At 44.6% G+C, this 22,077-nt stretch overlaps 1 protein-coding gene across 1 annotated transcript; it reads left to right on the top strand.

Moving 5' to 3' along the window:
• The first annotated feature begins 3,848 nt into the window (after window positions 1-3,848).
• On the top strand, window positions 3,849-21,150 carry BFSP1 (beaded filament structural protein 1). The gene is made up of 8 exons (XM_085054271.1): window positions 3,849-5,510; window positions 10,358-10,418; window positions 13,265-13,360; window positions 13,864-13,956; window positions 14,664-14,771; window positions 16,884-17,104; window positions 18,397-18,482; window positions 19,811-21,150. Exons 1-8 carry the CDS (start codon window positions 5,140-5,142, stop codon window positions 20,755-20,757), a joined length of 1,983 nt encoding a protein of 660 aa, XP_084910397.1. The 5' UTR covers window positions 3,849-5,139; the 3' UTR covers window positions 20,758-21,150.
• Window positions 21,151-22,077: the final 927 nt, after the last annotated feature.

The raw sequence follows: 22,077 nt of genomic DNA, 5'->3' as shown, positions 1-22,077 counted from the left end.
TAAAATCTCAGCTTAACTGTGTAAAGCTTCTCTGCCTACCACTGCAGTTGGGAAACTTAGTTACTTACTGTCACAGACTTGCCAGAACAAAACAGGCAAAACTTTTCTGCCATTTTAATTGTGTTTATGATCACTACAGAAAATTAACAATGCCATTTTCTTTACTCCAATTCCTGATCCCATGCCCAGCTCTCTAAGAGCATAACTGAGCTCCAGATGTGTGCAGCAGACTTTCTTTTGGCCTGATTTCAAGGTGGGATCTTGGAAAGGGATCTGTCCCAGGGCTGCTGTTACTTTGGGGTGTTTATTTGAGCTGGGCTGGGGGGAGATGTGTCCTGAGCAATGCAGCAGATATGTACCTTTACCTCAGCACATTCACCTCCATCGGGGGACTCATCCCAGCAGGATTTGGTCCCCTTGGGCAGAATCAACAGCTTGTTGCAGCACATCTAGAGCAGCAATAAGGACAAAACCCAGCTTGTTTCACACTGCAGAGCAAACTCTCTGCAGGAATCTCTGGTGCTGCTTTTCTGCCAGCCTGACAGGGTACTGAATCTCCAACCCACATCCTGCTCCTGCTGTACTGCAGCCCTCTGGTGGCTCCAAATCACTTATTTGGTGAAGAGCTGCATAACATTATAGGAAAAACTCACTTTTGGGCCCTGACTGGTGACCTGGTGTTGCCTGGAGGGGTGAGAATATCTCTGGGGGAAGAGTCCAACAAGCAGGGTGCAAGTGATCATCCAGCTGTGATGCACTGCATGGACATCACTGCCAGATAAAAATCTGTAAAGCAAATTCAGAGTCTCAGTGCAAGGGTGCTTAAGAATTGGGAGGGTATTTACCTCACAGGACTGGGAGAGACCTCAGAAATCACTGTCCTGGAAAAGTTACTGGCTCAGGGGAAGAGGCCAGTAAGGACCCCTCAATAGTGTTCTGACAGCAATAAACTCTTCTCCTTCCTAAAGGAGGGTGAATCAGACATCCCTTAGTCCTGGGTGGTGTTTGTTTAGCTTGATCTTTAAAGTGCTCCAGTGACTGAGATCTTGCAATATTTTATTCCTTGTGCTTCATTAGAGGAATAATTAGGCTACTTGTCTTATATCTCATTCATAGCTTATTTTGCATAGTTTAAAGTCATTATTTCTTGTCCTATTTACTATGACCAGGGAAAAGGAAAAAACAGACAAGACCTATTTTTTTCAGTGTGTTGGTCTCTTTCATATTTGAATAGATGTCCTTTGAGTCTTCCTTAAACCTAAACAGCACAAATTAACTTCACCTTTCTCATCTATCATATTCACAGAGAGGTTCTGCTCTGAATGTCCTCACAGCAGTTTTTTCAGCCATGAAATGTTACATATTTGGACATGGCTATGGAGCATCAGTTTTCAAAATGAGGAATAACCCCAATGTCCATCTGATGGGATCTCAGCATGAAACACTAGTGGCACATTTCATCAGCAGGCCCTGCTCTGAAGTTTTGTTCTGACTACAAGCACAGGAAACCCTGGGCTCCAGCATCAGGCTCTGAATAAAGCAAAGTAACTTGAAAAGACAGCAAGGGTGAGCTGAGTGCCCCAGCTGGGCTGCATGGACAGATGTGATCATTTTATAGTGGCTGAATAGCTGTACCAAAAGGCTGTCATATTATTACTGAGAAAACACTGGACTTGGAGGATTAATTTGAGAACTCTGAGCACACTGCCTGGGGGGATCTGTCTGACTCTTACCCTGTCTCAACCCACCAATGCAGAAAAGATTTTCACCATGAGAACAGAAGCAGAGCTGGAAGTCCCCAGCACAGGGAGATACAGGAGCTCCAAGGCTGCCCCACAGCAATGGCACAACATGGCCAACCACAGCTAGGGCTGGACCTCTTCTCACCAGAAAGGTAAGGCTCCTTTGGATTGTGTCATTTTCGAGCTTATTTTATGTATTTTGATTTAGTCTGAGGAACTTTTGTTGGCTTAGCCAAGCAGTAAGAAGTACAAGCAGGTTGTTGGCACTGCCAAAATATATATGTTCTGCATAAGAGAGATAGCCAAGTTAGTCTGCAAAGGAGTTTATAGCAATACAATCAATTAGAGCAGAAACAAACTACCCTCTTGTACCACAGATTGAGCTGTGCAGCAGTAGGTAAACACCCATTCTGGGGTGCTGGTGATGTATCACACAGTGCATTTAAACAGCAAAGAACCAGCTTCAAATGTTGATTTTGAAAGAAGTCACCCATAATCTGGGGACAAAGAGGGAAAGTGCAAATTGTTTCTGTATGCTCCTTCTTGTTTGTACTGCAGGCGTTAGGAGGAAAAGTGTTCTTTATAGAAATGTTCTTCAATACACACTCCTTGATTTAAATCTGAAAAGATTTCGAGCAGTTTTTCAGTTTACATTATTGTGTATATAGATAATCTTTTGCTCCTTAAGCCATCTCTAAATAGGAAACAGTGGGCAAGATCCCCTTGTAGGAAATTCACCTTGATGGTCCATTAGGTCAGCCAAATCATTTAGTGCATAACAGAAGCAGATTGGTTTTCCTGACGTGTTTTTGGTTCTTTCTTTTTGAAAAGACTAACAGCTGCAATCTGTTCCAAACTGTTTTTCCTTTTAGGCTGTCTCATTCCTGTTTGCTGCACTTGTGTTCAGTTTTGGGCTCCTCACTACAGGAAGGACATGGAGGTGCTGGAGGTGCAGCAAAGGTCTGATGAGGAGCTGAGGGAGCTGGGGGTGCTCAGCCTGGTGAACAGGAGGACTGCAGAGGACCTTATCTCTCTCTACAACTGTAAGAAAGGAGGTTGTTGTCAGGTGGGGTTTGTCTCTTGTCCCAGGTAAAAAGTGACAGGGTAAGAGGAAATGGCCTCCAGTTGTGCCAGGGGAGGGTTAGATTGGATATTAGGAAAAAGGTTTTTGCCCAAAGGGCTATCAAGCATTGGAGCAGGCTGCCCAGGGAAGTGGTGGAATCACCATACCTGGAAATGTTTAAAAACTTGTGGGTGTGGCAGCTGGGGAGATGGTTTAGTGGTGAACATGGCAGTGCTGGGTTCTTAGAGGCCTTTTCCAGATTTAACAATTCCATCATTTCTATGATTTGTGTGTTCACAAGCTGTCTGGAGGCCAGGGTGACTCCTTCAGCCACTTTCTTCTCAAAAAGTCACTAACACAGAGCCTGAGTCATGTAAGCTTGCCCTGACTGTGGCAAAGCTGTGATTAGTGAGTCAGCAGAGGAAATGCCCAAGATGAGAGGGGTTGGAATCAGGGATCTCACCTTAGAGACATGCATGAAACAGCAAAGCACGCTATCCAAACCCAGATTTTCCCAGCAGAAAGCATGGGATAAATTCCAATAAAACAACTGGGACTGCAAGGACCCCCCTGCAGACAGACCACTCAGTTAGGGACTCAGTGAAGTGATGGGAAAGGAAAGCCTGCTGCTGAAAAGCTTTTCCTTTTATTGCCTAAGGAGTTAAGGTCAGCCTGGAGTCAGTGCTCCTTCCAGCCTTCCAGAGGGATGGAACAGCACTCACATGGGCTGTTATTGTGCTGAAAGGCTGCCTAAAGCCATAAAAACTCTTGCCATGAAAAGACACCGCCCACAATCCAGCAGAATCTACTTTTTGATCTCTTCTGGAAGACTAACTTTGTAAAAAGCTCAGCTACATTGTTGGGCTAAGCAGGCTGGTCCAGCCAAAGAGCTGAAAATGCCAGTATGTTTGTGTAGCATGGAGACCAGTGGTTTTACATTCACTGATTGATAAAGATCCCAGACATTTCTGAAAGATCTATCCCTGTTTTGCTCTTTATATAGTTTGGAAGCAGCCTATGGAGCTGCACGGTCTGTGTGCACAGCCTAATTTAATTTTCTGAAAAATCATTTGATCTTTCCACACTGTACTTCCGACTAATCAGAAGCAGAATAAGAAACATGGAGAAAACTTCGAATGACCTTTTTCCTCCTTTTGATTCAGATTTAGTAGCAGAGTACCCAAACTTTAGAGTCTCCTGAGCTCCAGCTGCTTTCTTCACCTCTGTGCTTGCCATCAGTGAGCTGAGCTCTGTTGATCTTCAAAACACATGTGATTTAAATATTCATATAAGATATGACCATTAAAAAATGAACTTGAGTTGTATGCGAATTATTAACAGAGATCTCAAAATTTGGACTATCTTGGTGTTGGGCTTTGTGTCTGGGCAAGTAGATTAGGGAAAGTCTTTTAAAAATGAAAGAAACAGGATTTTTCAAAATGGAAGACAGGAAAAAAAATACCCGAGGAGATGCATGGAGGGGAAATTAAAGCCTCTCAGGGAATGGCAGCACACAAGACTCCATCACAGTGGGAGTAAAGGAAGATTAGTGGCTCCCCATGGGATAACACAGGATGAGATGACATGGCTTTGGCTATCCTTAAGGAAAGTGGCTTCCCAAAGGGGCTTTTTTAAGCCTGGGGCTTTTAGTACCACTGCTGCCTGGGTGCCTCTCAGGCCAGAATTAACCTGCAGAAAAGCCTCATGTGAAGCCTGAAGTGAGAACTAAATGACCAAATCTTGTCCACGGAGCAGGGGTCATATTAATTTTAATATACCTTCCCATCACTCTAAACGACTGCAAAACTGTCAGATAACAAAATGAAGGGCTGCCACCCACTCACCCAAAATCCTGGCTCAGCAGAAGGGCTCTGTGCACAGCCCTGGGGACACCCTCGTGGGACAAAGCTCTCCCCCCAGCACAGTCATGAAAGGCTTTGAGCTCAGCCTCCAAAACTGCAAAGCACTTGTTTTGTTGTGCAGGGACAATGCCCTAATCCCTCGGGTGAAAGCTGGACATTGCTCTCTTTTATTCTGGCCGCACACAATCGCAGTGCTGGAAAAGAAAAGCCCCCAGCCCTCCTGTGCTCCTCCGAACTGCTGACACCCAGCCGGGCAGCTCCAAGGCGGGGCCATCGGCATTTATTTAGCTCACCCTCGCACACCATGCCTCTAGTGCCACAAACCACCCTGGAGACTAGTCCTAACCATCTGGGGGGGTGATTATGTCCAGTTCCTCCTCCCCAAACCCCCCAGACACCATTCAGGTCCAAACTGGAGAGACAGGCAGGCACGCAGGAGGGGACCCCGGCACGGCGCAGCCCCTCTGAAGCCATGTACAGGAGCAGCTTCCTCCGCGAGGTGCGCAAGGAGAAGTACGAGCGCTCCGACGCCTACGATGAGCTGCGCGGCTCCCCGGAATTCGACAGCTTGGCCCAGGCGCGGGGCCTGGAGAACCTGCAGGAGCTCAACGAGCGCTTCGCCAGCTACATCAACCGGGCGCGGGTGCTGGAGCAGCGCAACACCATCCTGCGCAAGCAGCTGGAGACCTTCCAGCGCATGGATGAGCTGGTGGGCCTGGACGAAGCCTTCGCCGGGCAGATCGAGTTCAACCGGCAGCGCATGAGGGAGCTGGCGTCCGACAGAGCCAAGCTGGAGCGCGAGGAGAAGGACGCCCAGCGCATGCTGGATGAGTACCGCAACAAGTAAGGCTTGCAAGGTGGCTGGGGTCGTGTCTGTGGTTAATCTGTGCAGTAAGGATGGGTTTGGTGTCACCAGCTTGTGTCACCCGTGCTCTTGTGCTTGTGCTCAGCCGTGCTCTTGGAGAGACTGGCTGTCTCTCCATGGTTATCAGACTTGCTGAGCGGGATGGGACGTGAGCCAACGGTGAAAAGTAAGGGATCAGGACTTTGGGAGATGCAGCTCTGCCTTTTATCATCTCACTGCTCCTAGAGGGGCAGATGTCCTCTCCATCCCATGGCAGCACATGCTGGCTGCTGTTGTTCATTAGGAGAACTGGAAAGAGGAAATAACCTACCTGACTACCAGGTGTCTCAAAGCAAGTCTTGTCTCTGAGCAGCCCAGAGTCACACAATGCCCAACATCTCCTGAAATGTGCAGGAAGTCCCTGAGGGACTCTTCCTTACACCCACTATGAGGCAGGCACCTGGGTCAGTCTGTGCCAACCACTACAGACCTGAGAGGAAAAGAAAGGAGGTACATTTCCTCCTGGTGTCTGAAATTTGCCTTCCTCTTCTTCATCATGTCCTATATTTCCATCTCAGGCCACTAAAACAAGAAGAACAGGCTTCCCCTGACTTCACCCTAAATCACAGAGCAGCAGCCTGAGAGGCTGAGGGAGATGGTTACCTTCCCTCCAGCAGCAGGAGGTTTTGGTCACATGGCTTAATTAATTGCCCAGGAGTTGATGAGCATTGCTCACAGAAGGACTGCTCACAGGACAAAACAGTCTAATCCTCCTGTTACTTGTTGGTCAGGGATATTTTACCCCCAAACTTCTATCTGGCTGCTTCACCCATGAAAATGTGCCACACTGCACTGAGGCTCATTGCTGCCAGTGGTCAGATGTCCACCATGTCCTGGCTCAGTGCCAGTGGGTCATAAGCACCTGATTAGGCAGGTTTGTATTCCAATATTTATGAGCAGCGTATTCAGCTATGAGCCAATGCTGTAATTTAGCTGCTGACACTGATACTTGCTCGCTGGTTTTTATTACACAGCATCCATGAGTATTTGACTAAACTCAGTACTTAGCTTTCTAGCTGCCTATTAGTTTAAAATGTGTGTGAATAGTACAGGATTAGTAATGTGACACGAGGTAATTTGCTTTTTTTTAGAGCTGCTTTATGCAAGCTGTAAATAGGTGGAGAATAATACAGGACACTGAAAATCCAGAGGAGGAGAAAATACCCAGAAAAGGGGCTGTGCTTTCAGAAAGTAAGGTTCAGGACCTGCTAAAGGGGTAGTTAGTGGCTTCCTAGAAAATAGGAATTGTGCTTTGTCATACAATCCTGGGGTGTTCACTCAGCAGCTGTAAACAAAAGTAAGAAGCAAACTTTGACTATACCTAAGCCAAAAATTGCAATTTGAAAATTAAAGATACAGAGGGCCATGACAATAAAAAGGCAGTAGCTGCCTTTTAACCAAATTGCCTTTGGTTTACATCAAGAAGTGAGCTTTGGGTTTGTTTTTTGTCTTGAGAGCTGCTGAATTTGACTAGAAGACAGACATGAAGATTTCTCCAGTTTCTGAAAAAACTTGGTTGCCCTTTTGAGTTGCAGGTTTTAGAACAAGGCTGGTGCTCTGGTGCTCTGGTAACATGTGCTCTGCCATCCTGACAGCCCTGATTTCAGACCCTGAGAGTTATGAATAAAGTTCCCTAAACAAACTATGGGAGAAATAATCTTCTGTGCCCTCTTAGGGGCTGTGGAAACCATACACAGTCCTGTGCTGAAAACCTTCTCTCCTCCCTGTTTGTGCATTCAGCTGACAACAGGCACTATAGGTTCTTGTTTCATCTTGAATCATAAAGCTTTTGGTGCACTAAGATTAACAAAATCTCTCAGAGGGGAGCATTGTGAATCAATTAATTGTCAAATGTCAGTGTCCTTCACTAATGCAAAGAATTTTAACTCTTGCAATCCATTCTTTCACTCACCTTCACAATTTGGGAAATAGATTTATATGTAAGTAAACCTTTTAAAGGCACATGTATATAAATAGGCCTTTTAAATTTGCATTTATACAGAGTAGGGCCTAAGACTGCTGGGTTTGTACAATTCAATGTTCACAAACCATTGAATACTAGATCTTACGTTAAACTTTATTTTTAAACTCTCTATGGTCACATTCATAGCTTTTCTCATTAATGTGAATAGTTCAGACTCTGTACCAGGGGAGAATTCTTTCTCTTGAAGTTGCAAAAAAAATCATCACTGGGAATATTTTGGATGCATCCCATAAAGACATTAATTATGCTACCCTTATTGACCACATTGTCACAGCAACATTGCATCTGGCTGTGGGAAAGGATTGTATTTCTCTCTCCATGATGTTAGGAAAGATGCTGAAATCCAGATTTTGGGGGCCTTGACTGAACAGAATTAATTAACTTCAGAAATTATGACCCACAGCCATAAGAGGACCTCTGTTTCATAGTCAATTGCTGCTGTCTCTGCTGAGAGAAGGTTGGTGAAGTGTGTCAGGGAAAGGGAAAATGACAGAAGTAGTAGCCAAGAGGTGGAAGAATTCAGTAGGATCAACAAAAGGACACCATTTTTCTTCAGGCAAAAGGCTTAGGTTTTACACCAAATAGAATATCTGGCCATTGAGCATCTCTGAGATGGATTGTGGTGTTTCCTCCTTGGAGGGGAGTGAGCCCTCGCACTTCAGCAGGGTCCAAAAAAAAGAGGTGAGAGGAACCTTTAATCCTCTGATCTGCTTGCTTGGAGCCTGGCAGCTCCCTCCACTCCATTTCTGTTCCCCTGTGCAAAAAAACCCAGTTAATATCCCTTTTTTTTCAGCAGTCTAAAAAGATTTGTAGCAGACCTAAAGCCACTTGACTAGGTGAGAAGGTTGGTGGTTTTTTGGTTTTTGGTTTTTTTTTTAATGAAGCAAATTAATTTTATGGCTCTTAAGCTCCAGGAAAGTCTGACCAGTAACTTTCTAAGAAAACCTCTTTTGGAGGTGTTTAGCTAATTCCTAAACATGGGAATCAGCTTTGAGGCAAAACAGGGCTGTGACTTGTGAGGCATTGCACTTACAGGTACATTCCAGCAGGCACAGAGGCATCCTCAGCTCTCTGAAGCATTTCAGAGAGCTCCACAGCCCTGTTGCACTGATTTGCTGCAGGAGATTGAACATCACCTAAAAGCAATTCCTGAAGGATAATAATAAAATACTATCTCTCCCAAGGCTGCCAGGTGGATTTATGGCTGTGTGGCACAGCTCATGTTTGGGTTAGCTGAGAGTGAAGGAAAATGTAGCTGAGTATTTTAGTCATTGAAAGAATTTTTGGGGGAGGATCCAGCAATGAGTGAGATCTGAATTAGATTAGGGCTGAGTTTTAAACATTTACTCCATCAGAAGGTTATATATTACTGTGGGTATAAAACCAGCATTTTATTTTAGCTATTTTTATTATTTTAGCTATTATTTATGTATTTGATTTTCACAAGCTGCCACAACTTGCTTTATTCTTGCTCAGCTGTCAGAAAGTATCTAAATTAGGAAAGTGTTTACTGTCAGCTGCACACAGGAATTTTATTAAATAGATAGAAAACTGGTTGGAGATGAGCTGAAACAAAGGCAGTCCCACTTTTGAAGCTGAAAAATATTATATCCTTGGAAGTGACACTTGTGTAATTACTGCTGGGCAAAAAAGACATTGCTTTAGTTTTATCAGCAATTTGATGGAGTGATAATGAAATAAAACCTCATAATTTTCACTTTTTTCTTTGCTGCTCATGTAAGAATTGAAAATAGACCAGTGACCAACCCTGCTGATATTACGAGATTTCAGGAGAAGTTAGGAAACCAGAGCAGCAGATTAAATCCATTTCCTTGTTCTGCCAAGTTCTTCCCTTGTGGTCCTGGTCAGTTTGTGAGTGATATCATCCATTCAGCTTTCCAATAGTGTTGAAAGAGATGAGAACATTGGTTTTTTATCCTTCAGGGGACAAAGAGAAAGAACTGAGGGCAACATGGTCATTATAACTTGAGGCATTCAGTCCAGGAGCTGTGAAGTTCCCTGTTGACTGGAGCAATTCCCTTGGATGTCTCCAGCAGATCTGGGCTGCAGCAATGATTTCAGAAGACAGATTTCTGTTCAGTTCTGAATTTCAGCTTGTGTTGGTATCTATTGCTTTCACTGCAGAGGAAGGAGCAGAGCTGACTTGTCACCCACCAGGAGTGTTTGTTGTAGAAAGTAAGATAATGACAGCTTTCTTATATCTCCGTGCCTCTGTTGTTTTAGGAAAAACAGAGTTAAACTGAAAGGGTCAAGTCTGTATTTCTGTTGCTCTTGGAGTTTGATGAGCCATTTGCTCAGTACTGATGGCAAAGTATCATTGCCTTGTATTATTAAGTTGCTACTGGCTGGTTGTTTTTCAGGGGTTTTTTTGCTTGTTTGTTTTTTGATGGAGTCTCATTAAACCACATTGACTGTTAAGAATTTTATATGCAGTTTACCTAAGGGAGGGAATAAACAATAATAATCAACCATTAAGAAGCTTTGTACTCCATGGCTAAAAGGATTTTCCAGAAGATCATTCTATCTACATCCAAATGCAGAGCCCCAATTTTTAAAGCATATGAAGAAGTTGAAGACAAGAATTTAGGCAATTCTGAAATTACTCTCAGCATCTGGGACCAAAAAATAATTATTGCTAATGCATGAATAAATATTTAGGGCCCTTTCAAGATCCATATTCTCCTTCAGTGTGAAGCATATCTTATGCATGGCAGTCCAGACAGAAATGCAGTTTGCAGAGGGATGAACTGCTGAACTTTGTCTCTTTTTCTCCACTTGCAGGTATAGAAATGAACGTGAATATCAGCAGAGGCTAAAAGAAACTCTTGAGCGCCTTAATAAAGTAAGTCTGGGAAAAGTTCTGCCAAAGAAAAGTTCTATAATTTTCTTTTCCTTTGATTTCATTTACGACAGGGAGCTGCTCTGAAGAAGCAGTGGGAAGATATAATGTCAGAGCAAGGCAATTCTTGTCATTCTGCCCTTCCCCTTCCTCCCCCTCCCCAAGCCCTGTGTGTCTGAGCCTCTCCATGAGTGTACCTTTTCCCCATGCTCTTTAAATACAGCTACAATATCAAAATCCAGTCAGTAGTGAAATCATGCCATGAAAAATTGCTGATTGAGTCCATGTTTTGAAGCCTGGAGTGTCCCAAAGCTCCTTAGTCCCTTGCAGGATATGGTCAGCCCTTCCCAGGACAGACCCTCAGCTTCCCATCAGGTTTCCAAATAGAAGAGAAGTCACAAGTCCCCCTGGTTTGTTCCTTTTATATCAAGCTACACTTTCTTAAACAAATACCACGAGTAAATAAATAATAAAAATAACAACATTTAATGTAATATAAAGCTCAGAGAAATATTAAAGTTGGCTAAAGTATTTTGGAAGTTTCAAAACCAGGTCTGTGAAACTAAAAAGTCCTGGTTCATCTTCTCTTGCTGCTAGCTTTCATCTGAGTGAAGAAAGTAGTATTATACCTTTCCCCAGTTCTATTTTGCACACTCATGTTCTGTTTTGGGAAACAGCTACAGGTGGATTAAATAGAGATAATTTTTTTATTTTCTTGCTAAAAATGGCAGGAGCTGCTCTGCTGGAGCAATGATATGCATGTTTTATATTAAAAAAAGACAAAAGTCCATTTTAGCATTTCTCTAGACATCTCCCATCACTCCTGTTTTCCAGGGTGCTAGTAGGGCTCTTGGACACCCTGCAAGCCTTTTAAAAAGAAATGTGTGAAGGTAAATCTTTTGTAAGGGGTTGTTGGAGCTGCTAAGTCTGTCTTCCCAGTTCATTTCAGCCAATCTGCTGCTAAAGAAAAGTGAATTGATTCACAGCCCTAGGCACAGCTCACAAAATCTTGAGGCACAAGGGTGTTTTTTATGCCAGGAAGTCCCTGGCCATCCATGCTGCAGCAGCACTGGAGCATCAAGTGCTGGAGGGAATTACAGCTGGTTTTCTGTGCAGGGCCCAGGATAGAACCTGAAAACCTGCAGGAGCAAACTCTGTCTTTATCTCACAGCTGGGAAAACACTGCCTGTGGACAGATCTAAGGAATTTCTCTTCCACAGTAAATGAAAATATTGCTCCAGAATGTGGATCAGTGTTCTGGAACAATCACCTAAAGCAGAGTGGCTTTTCAGAAGTTGAGTGATTAGCAAATACTGCAAAGTCCAAAAGCAAATGTGTAGATGCTGCACTGTTCTGATCCACAGCTCCAGCAAGGAACCTGCTCCCTCTGAAAACTGGAATAAAAGCAGAAGCATTTTTCCCCTTTGAGGGAACATTTAGAAAGCCGAAAACTGCTTTTGTTTATCTCATGCAGAAATATTTGCTTACAGGTGTTATCCAGGGGGCTTTTTTTGGCATCACCCCAAGCATCCCAACGCTGCCATTGTCCTGCTGATCTTCCTCTCAATAGGAAGGGAGAGGAGAGCAGAAAAGCAGCTCTGAATGTGCTGGGCTGGATGGGTCTGAATCAGCCCCTGGCTCACAGAGCAGAGCCTGCTGGAGAGTTCTGTGCCTGGCAGGATTAGCTGCACAATCAGACAGCAGCATGGACACATTTTTGGGATGGCGCGTGCTGCAGGCGTGCAAAAGGGAAAATCCCCTCCTGCCAGTCATGTGCTGCACCCACAGATCCCAGTGATTTGTTTGCAACCCATGATCCACTCACAGAAGTCTTTTCACAGCTGAAAATGGTGCATGGGTCATGTGAAAGAGACACCTTTCCACACTTCTGGTTTTTATTCTTTGAGTTAGACGCAGAAATCGAGAGTTTCTTGAGGGAAATTGCAAACTGGTGGAGGAACTTGCAGGTTTTGTGGAGTTGCAAGGAAGATTCAGTTGACATCTATTAAGATGCTTTCTCAAAATTGTATTTTACAGTCTTAGTTAATGCCAAACCTAATGAAGAAATAATGCACTAAATAGAAAAATAAAACCTGTCATTACTCTTACATATTTGTAAAATATATTGCCAAGTTCCATGGAAATTATCCTAAATTCCAGGGTTTCTGTTAAATAACACAACATAGGAAAAATTTTAATTAGGCCTCTGAACAGAAATGGAGATTTCTTTGGATTTAAAGATCCATGCCACTCATACCCATGCTCTCTGAGATCAAGGTAGCTACTCATGCAGCTTGTCTTTTGAGCTAATTGGATGAGATGAACTTTTGTCCTCACAAATCCCAAAGTATTAAAAACTTCTGCAACAAAGTGATTTTTTCTAAACTTGGTCAGCTGTCATTTTTATTTCCAGAAATGGCTCCAAATTGACAGACATTTGTGGCATTTCAGAGCACACCAAAGAGATTGCAAATACTTTGGACCATCCTGGGTTTTTATAAGGACTTCTTCACTGGGGATCTTGAAAAGGCACCAGGATACCTCAGGATACATTTGTTTTAGACTCATCCACCATTTCATGATTTTAGCTTCAAAATCTGATATTTCAAACATCAGCTACTTGAGTCCCAGCATTATTTTGACAGCACCAGTGCCAAACTGTGGCATAAACCACATTAATTTGTGCAGAGCATGGTGAGTAACACACCTCCTGTTTGTTGGTTCCATGCTGTTGTGTATCTCCCAGCAGGCTCTGACCCTGCAGGCTGCTCCTCCTGCTGTGGGACTGCTGGGGCTTTGGCATTCCCAAAGCCACACATCCTCCCCTGCCTCATGTCTCTGCATTTCAGGAAGCTGATGAAGCCCTGCTGTGCAACCTGGAGCTGCAGATTGAGTCCCAGTTCCTGCAGGATGACATTAATGCCACAAAGGACAGATACAAGAAGGTACCTGGCTGGGTTTGCCATTTTCCTTGTAGAGATAGGTGTGGAACTTCACCCTCCTCTGTGCTCAAATGGTGGCAAATTAAAGCAAATCCCATTTGTGTTTTGGTGGGTGCATATAGCACTGTTTATTTCCAGTGGGCACAACAGCTGGATGGTTTCCAGCAGCCAAACACACCTCCTCAGGGTCTAATCACTACAGCTGTAGCAAAGTCTTGAATTTGTCAACGTGGTGTCATGGTTCAGCCCAAAGTGTTGATCTTTAATTCAGACTGTGAGCTGTACAGTCCTTAGCCAGAAGTCTGTAATATACACCTCAGTATGGTGAAACTGTAAGCACTCATGCACTCAAAATCAGCTATAAAATCACATCCCAAACTCAAGTCTGAGCATGAATTGGATTTTTACACCCTAAAAGCATTACATATCTAGAAACAAGCCCCAGCAGTTGACGGGAGCACCTTGCTATGGCACTTTCTAATGAAGATGTTTTTACCTCCCCACAGAATCTCATGGAAATCCAGACCTATGTCAATGTCTTGCAGCAGATCATCCAGACAACTCCTCGTGTGTCCCCAATAACCACTGGCATATGTGAGGCAAGTACTGCTGCTGGGAAATGCATGCAGCTATGAGTGAGAAAGAGATGATGCTCACTCCTTAGGTTTCCCAGATCCTTCAGCTCCTGCTCCAAGGCTAGGTGAAAGCTATCAAAACAGTGTGTGAGTACTGAATGCTGAATAGGGGGGAAAAAAATTAACTGTGGCTTCAAAAAACTGTATTGATCAGGAGAGAGAGATTAACTCTGTCAGGTGCACTCCAGCATACATATTAGCCCCAAAAATGTGTGGTTCAAACATAGTTGAAGTAGTTGTGCTTCTTGTCTGAGGAGGAGCTGGCAGGATATATGAACCTTTGAAGAGAAAGGAAATCTTATCCTGAAGGGGTGAGGTGTAGTGAAAATTTAAATTAAATTAATTGACACAGATGATGAAAACTTGGTGATATCCACCGACAGAGGTGGCTATGCCAGGAACATTCATTCCTTGGAAGATGTGAACAGCTGTACCTACAGGGTCTGAATGTAAGCTGTACTGTTACAGCCCTGCCATCTGACATCTGTGTCCTTAAAGCCATGCCACCATGCAACAGAATTTGACTCCAGGTTCAATACCCATCTTTTTATCTGTCTTTTGTCATTTTCTGTTTGTCTTCACAGTTTATTTCCAGTAGTGGAATTTCTTTTGGCTCTTTTTAAAAGAGTGAAACATACTTTCCTGTACACACGTTGTTTTCTTCCAACCAGGAAAAACTGATAGCAGAGAGGAGGATCCCTGTTCTGCAGAGCCAGCTGGAGGAATACAAGAGCATCCTCTGCCAGCTACAGGCACAGAAATACAAGCTGCAGACAGAGGTACAGGAATCACAGCCATACACACAGCTGTGTTGCTCATTAACTGCTTTTTTTATGGCCACATGGTAAAACTTCTAACATGGCTTTAACACGGTCTTGTGAACTTGGTGGACTTGGAGGTGTGTTTTTAGAATCCTTTTAGATTTCCATTTTTTTCTTCAGCTGTTTCATTCCCGTTCTCTCAGTGGTACAAATTGTCAGCTTTAGAATCAAATCCTGCAGGAGAGAATCAGCAGGATGCTGTGGATGGAAAAGTCCCACAGTGCTGCCATGACTTTCTCACTTGCTGAGCTCTGGCTGGAAATTTGCTCCATGAAAAGTGACTGGGAACCTTCATGGCTCTGCCCAATCCTTTCTCTTACTGACACATCCACTGCTGAGCTTGCTGTGAGAAGGACTGGGCAGGTTTGATGAGCAAAACTGAGAAGGCTGTTGAGCCCCATTTGGCATTCCTGTCACTACCTGTCACTGTCACTACCTGTCACTACCAAACACCAAGCCAGCACCTCTCCTCTGCTAGGACACTACCAGCAGGAAAAACCACATGCTTTTTACCAAGCCCTGATTTGCAGAAAATGTCTGGCCAAGACTCTGACTAGCTGTCCTTGCCCATCTCCCAGCCAAACCTGCCCTAAATCAACCTTCTGTCTCCAGGCAGTACCTGCAAACCTGAGTGCAGTGCAGGGCTGGGGGCTGCAAGAGGTGGGGCAGCAGATGAAGGCTGCAGTGGATAGAAACCAGCTGTGAATAGTTGCCAATGGCATCTCTACCTCCACACAGCTGAATATTTTTTAGCAGATGGGGTGGAGAATGTCCCCAGATTCAGCTTCCTTTTTGCCTCGTGTTGTCCATCCAGGTGAGAGGAATGAAATATTGACACAAAACACCTCTTGGTGGGATTTTGGACTCCTTTGGAGAGCCACAGCAGCAGCTCATAACTTCCTGAGCATAACTTCTTTCTTTAGGGTCAGGACAGTGTGTTTTCCTTGGTCTCTTTCTAGCATCTGATGCTCTGGTGGAAAGGACACTTGTACTCTGGGATGGACAAGAATCAATGTAGGGATGAGAAAGTGAATCGATATTAAAAAAACCAGAGCAAATCAGCCTTCTGCTGACAGACGGAGAGAGGCAGAATTTGGGGAATTAATCATGCTGCTTTCAAGATCAAATCTTCACCTCCCATTTCTAAAGAGATCATTCATTCATTCATTCATCCATTCTTGTGTCTTGAGCTTAAAAGAGCTCAGGGCACAAGAGCTTTATGAGTGGAGCTCAGTGACACAGTGATGGTGAAGGCTGAATCTGGTGACTGAAGTATCATCAACTTCCTTTGTTTTCCTATTTCTGGGGCTGAAAGCCATGTGGCTGAGAGGCCATGGACTCCACCTCGTGAGCACCGAACAGAAAAGAGTCTTGGTCCATTTGTACACTAAAATATAACCAAATTAATGCCAAGAGAAATCACTCCTCTATTAGGCTCTTTAAAGTTTGGGGTTTTTTTTTTAATCTTGCCTGAAACATATAGAAATAAATCAGTTATTAAAGAATTCATTAGTCACTTATTGCCCCATTAGCTTTTTGTGATTTCATCTCTTTGAAATGGACTTTAAAACTAAAAAAGTGAATAAAAGAGCTACAATAAATAGCTGAAAATAGCAGCAGAAGGTGAGAACAGTGTTACAGGGCGAAACATCCCACCTGAAACTCAGCCCTTGTTTTTGGAAGGCGACTGTCGCCACCTCCTGGCTGATGCGCTCGTTGGTTTTGTCCCTGGAATAAAAAGGCAGAGGAATTGAATTCCAAAGGAGAGCTCTCTATTTAAAATGAGATCTTCGGTCGTGTTTGCCTTGTGTGCAGACCACAAAGAAGGAGAAGCTGCTATTTCCTGAGCACATCTTCCCAGTTAAGAACTTTTGTTATCCTTGTAAGACTCTGCCCACTCTGATAAGTCACTGCTTTGAATAACTGAACAAATGTAGTGCAATTGCTCCTGTGTTTCAGCAGTGCAGCACCACTCTGTGATAAAGCATGCCTTGCCTTTCATCGTGCTTAAAACACGGGGATGGTGAATGTTTCAAAGCTGCTCCTTTCACCAGCAATTTTCTTCACCAGACAACCATGCTGGAGCAAGCAATCAAAAACACCCAGGAGAGCTATGACGATGAAATTCAGCTTTACAACGAGCAGATTGAGAACCTTAGGAAGGGGATAGAGGAGGCTGAGAGGATCCTGGAGAAATACACGACTGACTGCCGCCAGCTGGTGATCTACCAGCAGTCCCTGGAGAATGAGCTGGAGAGATACAAACGCATCATCGAGAATGAGGACAGCAGGTAAGGCTGCAGTGCTGGGAATCCCAAAGGGGCCACTGATCTCTTATATCCTTGGAAAAATGCATGTTTGAGGACATTTGATTCACCCAAAGCTAGAGCCTTTGCACACCTTTCACTGGTGGATATCTGGGGACAGAAATCTAAATAGATGCAAAATCTGGTCAAATTCTGCCAAGGACAGGGTCAGAGCCATTTTGGGCTTCTGCTGTCCATTCAGACTCCTATCCATGTGCTGGCCTGGCAGCAGTGCACAGAGGTCAGGAGCACACAACAGCAATCTGAACATCCTCTCCCCAGGCCCTGTGTTGGTGACATTTGCTCAACATCACCAGCAGGCTGATTTTTGGAAGGTGCAGACAGGGCAAATGTCCTGTAAAGCAAAGCACTTTTCCCAGCAAAGCCGTTCTTCAGGCAAGGGGAGAAAGAGGGAAAACACAAGAAACTGGCAGGGATTTGGATGGTGCTTAAACCTCTGCAGGAGCACTGGCTCCCTCTAATGTCAGCCATCAACCTCACGGGAGAAAAGGATCTTTCACAGCAGCACAGCCAGAGCCTGAGCACCCAAACCACTGCTCCAGGCTGTCCAGAAGAGGCAGGAGAAGACCACTCACTAATTCCCCATCCTATGTGTGGGGAATGGGTATTTTGTTGATTTTCAGGGGTTTATTTTGGACACTGAGTTCTAGTTAGAAGTATCTCAACAGGGTAATTCTCAGTGCCAAGAAGAGTATCGACACAGAATCTCTGAGAGGACAAAATATCTCAAATTCTGGCAGAACATACTGGGAGGCCAAAGATACAGTGACTGTTTTGCAATTGGCCAGCCTCTCCATTTTAATTTTTAACCCTTAATACTGCTGACTCCTCAAGTGTTTTGCAAGGAGGACTGCTCCAGATTTCCTATTTTACCAGCCAGCCTGGTAAAAATTAATTTACAGTTCTTGCTGACCTCTGGTAGGCTTGGATTGACTGTCTGCCCATTTAAAACCTTCCCATCTTTTCCAAGTGCCATTCTAAATTTCAAAGCTGTTGCTGTGTGTTGTAACCACTGGTGTACTTTACCCAATGGAGTATCCCATGTCTCCTGCTGGCAGAAACCAGCCTCACTCCTGTGAAGGTGCTGTGGCTGTCCTGATTTTCCCCAGACCAGAAAAGGGCTCCTGACATTCTTTTTGACTCCTCACAACAGAGAATTACATTTCTTTAACCTCTGTGCTTCATTTTGCACAATTTCATTGGCTTTCCCTGGAAACGACAGGGAGAGAACTGATTCCTGTGCATTTTCTCCGCAGGTTAAACTCTGCTATTGCAGGAACCCCAGTTACACTGTTCACACAGATCTACAGACCTGCCCAGCCTCAGGCAGCCAGGGGAAGAGGTAATGCATGATTTGATGTGAAGTGATGAGTCTTTCTGTGTTTGTCAAGAGCAGCATCATTGCTTTTTAAGCTGTTTGTCCATTTGTCTTCAATGGGGGCCACCAGTTGTGGCAGCCTGACTACAGGCTTGTGAATGCAACCATTTCAGCTTCCCTCAGCTGGCCTTGGGACAAGCTGTCAAAGGCCAAAACCACAAGCAAAAGCATTTCTTTGCTAATTTCTGCCATTAACTACTTAGGCCAGTGAAAAGAGTAAAGTCAAAAGGCATCTGAAGTGATGGAAAGAGCTGCAGGTTTTGTGCTGACTTGTTGTGAGCTGTTTGTTTGCACTTTAGTGATGTGCCAAGAGTACCAAGGAGTGTTAAGTGCCACAGGCAGGCAAAAGGCCCTTTTTGAGGCTGTTTTCCTATGAGGGATGCTTCCTCTGTGTTGTATATTGGCTTGTTAGGATGCTTGTAAACCTGGTGACGAGGAAATGGCCAGGGCTAAATGAGCAAGACTGGCCTTAACAAAGAGGGGAGTTGATGTGGTAGGTTCTAACATATGGGATGACTTAAATCCAAGGCTCACTGGGGTTTTACTAATAACAAATTGCCTTGAGAATGGAGACAGACCATCTTATGAGGGATATTTCTGGCATACAGCTGTGATTTTTCCAACTGCTGTGTGAACTGTAGCAGTTTTATATTAAATGGGTCAGTAATGCCTGAGGCCAAATCCTCAGCAGCTGTAAATAACTACTGTCCTACAAAGTGGTGTTTTATACCTGCTGAGGATTTGGCCTTACTCTAGACACACCTCTGCTTTCTTCTGCATGACGAGCAGAGCATTTCATGTGGCAGGGGACAAAAGAGCTGCCTGGGAGAAAGCATGTTAATATCTGTGTGTCCCCATGCTCTTGTAGTTACCAGTGCCAACCCTTCCTCCTCTGCTCCAGCTGCTCATGCAATGGAAATCAGCAGCTTGCCTGTGCTCCTGCTGCTGCTAAGCTGTCATGGGATCTGTGGCTACTGATTGCCCAGGAGGTCAGAACCAGCCTACAGGCAGGGGGTTCCTAGAGCTCAGAGTCAGTGTCTGAGTGATGCCATTGTGGCTGGGTGGCTTCTGGGCTCTGTGACTACAAGCCACTGCTGCTCTCTCCTGACATGACTTTCAGCATCTCCCTGTACCCCAGACTGCCAGGAGTGGAGGTGCCTTCCTTGCTGTTAGCCCCACTGGGACAGAAAGGCTCTCCACCTGCAGTAGTGAGGAAAAGAGGCAGCTCTAGCATTTGCAGTGACTGTTTCCAAGCACTGTTTGTTGTTTGCCTTGCTTTGGTTTGTCTCTAGATATCACCCAGGCTGTGCAGGACATCACCAGCGTAAAGCCCCGACAAAAAGCCCTGACAAAGAAAATTGCCAGGAAAAAGGAGCTGATGTCGAAAGACAGAACCGACAGTCACTCACCTGAAAGAATGTATGAAAGAACTCTGGAAGGTTTTGACCAGGACCAGATGGAGTTTAGGCATGAAGGCTCAGTCAGGTGTGAACCTGAGCAAGAAGGATCAGAATTTGATGAAAAAGAAATAGGCCCAGAGGACGTACCTGATGGAGCCCAGATAAGCAAAGCCTTTGATAAATTGTGTAACATTGTGAGGGAGAAAATAAGAGTTCACAAGAGACCAGAGGCTAAGCCTGAAGCCCCTCCCAAAGGGCGTTATGTGCTGGTGACAGGGGAGGAAGGCTATCAGGCACCCTGCATCTTGGCCCCCTGTATCCCTGCCGCACCAGGGATCACAGTTTCCACTGGCAACGGGAAGGTGATGAATGGTGGTGAGGTGACGCCCATCCCAGAGCTGCCAGAGCCTGCTGAACCATCAGAAAAAGAGAAAGTGGAAATCTGTGAAAGGAGAGAAGAGTTGGAACTCCCAGATAAACAGAGAGAGGAGGCGAAAGAAGACGTACTTGAGTGGGGCAAAAAACCAAGAGGAAAAATTGAGCAAATCGCGAAGTATCCGGAGATCTCTGAGCCTGAGCCAGCTCCTTCCCCTGGTGTGATAAGCCCAACTGAGCCAGGACTCCTTCGAGAGGCAGAATACGAGCGAGAAGACAAGCAGGGCCTCTTGTTCAGGGAAGCAGCCTTGCCTGGCTCCATGAGCTACGAGAAGGTGGAGGTGGTGGAGTCCATCGAGAAGTTTTCGGATGACAGAATCCAAACGTATGAAGAGACAGCAATGATTGTCGAGACAATGATAGAGAAGACAAGCAAGAAGAAACCAGGTGACAAAGGCTCTTAAGTGACACATACCCCCTTGATAGTTGACTTGTCTGGCATAGTTATTAAATGACTGGTTTTTTTTCCTGACCGAATGATACAGTAGTGAGATTTTTGCTGTTTGGTATGGAACAGATTGAAACCTTGATGGCAATTCTGTCTGATGTAAGCTCACCTTTGGTGCAACAACCATTAGTGCTCTCCAGGGCATATCCTATGCAACTGATTTTCATGATTGGGACACACTGAAAGGAATTATCATGACAGAGCTGCCTGGCTTTCCACAGTATCCGGGACAAATTTGCATCTTCCTCTACTGCTCCTATCACTGCCGTACAATCCCCCATCTCTGAGACAGCTGCAAATGTTAACTTGTGACATCTGGTTCATTTAATAAAAGTTTTGCCTTCTACCAGAGATACCCACGGTGGGTTTGTTTTGCCTTTGCCACTGACTCATAGTCCCTGCTTGTAAACATCACCTGACTGGTGTGCAGGAGGTGTTTCAGGGAAAGGGCTGGATACCCATTAAATAACCCATTCCAAATCTCTCCCTTTCACAGTCTTTAAATAGCAGTGAGCTTGGCAGACCTTTCTTTTTGGTCCTAAAGATAAGCTTTCTGTATTTGAAACAAGATCTTACTGCAGATCTTCTCAGAATAAAATTCCCCAGAGGGAGATATCCTTTCTAAAATCTACTATTTTTTATCTACCAACACAACTGATGTACTTATAAATGCCAACAAGCTTTTGGGCAGAGTGCAGCCAAAGACTGTGTGTTTAGGTATTTTCTGGTTAAGTATTTCCTTGGACTGTAGAGTTTAATACTGCCACAGGATCCTGTCTCAGCCCTGCCACTTGCAGTGACATGGAGCCCCACAGGACTGTTGGAATAAGCAGCACCTTCCCACCTTGCCGTGCCTGGGGAAGCAAAAAGCAACACTTGCAGCAAAAACAGACTCTTGCAACTCCCAGGAAAAACAAACACATACAAACAAACAAACAAAAAATCAGGGGAAGGAGATCTTTCACTTGTAGGTGTGCAAATACTGAGCTCTACTTAAGATGCTCATGCACCATTTAGGCTTCAGCTTGACTCCAGGCACACAGATGATCCTGCTAAAGCCCTGTACTTACTGCAGGGCTACACTAGATTGGTCTCTGCACATTCCTTGTGCAATCCAATCCCAGTTCTCTAAGTTTGCATTTCAGCTTCCTGCACTGTTGTGCCTTTTCCTTCTGCCTGTTAACCCCTGCCACCTGCAGCAAAGAGGGCTAAAAGCCATTTGGGCTGACAAGCCTGAGCTTCAGGAACTCCTCACAGCACCCAAGACTTCCCTTTG

This window comes from Lichenostomus cassidix, chromosome 3, assembly GCF_008360975.1.
Source record: "Lichenostomus cassidix isolate B80296 chromosome 3, HeHo_3.0, whole genome shotgun sequence".
NCBI lineage: Eukaryota > Metazoa > Chordata > Aves > Passeriformes > Meliphagidae > Lichenostomus > Lichenostomus cassidix.
Note: the sequence above shows the minus strand (reverse complement) of the source record. Positions and strands in the feature narration are given on the sequence as shown.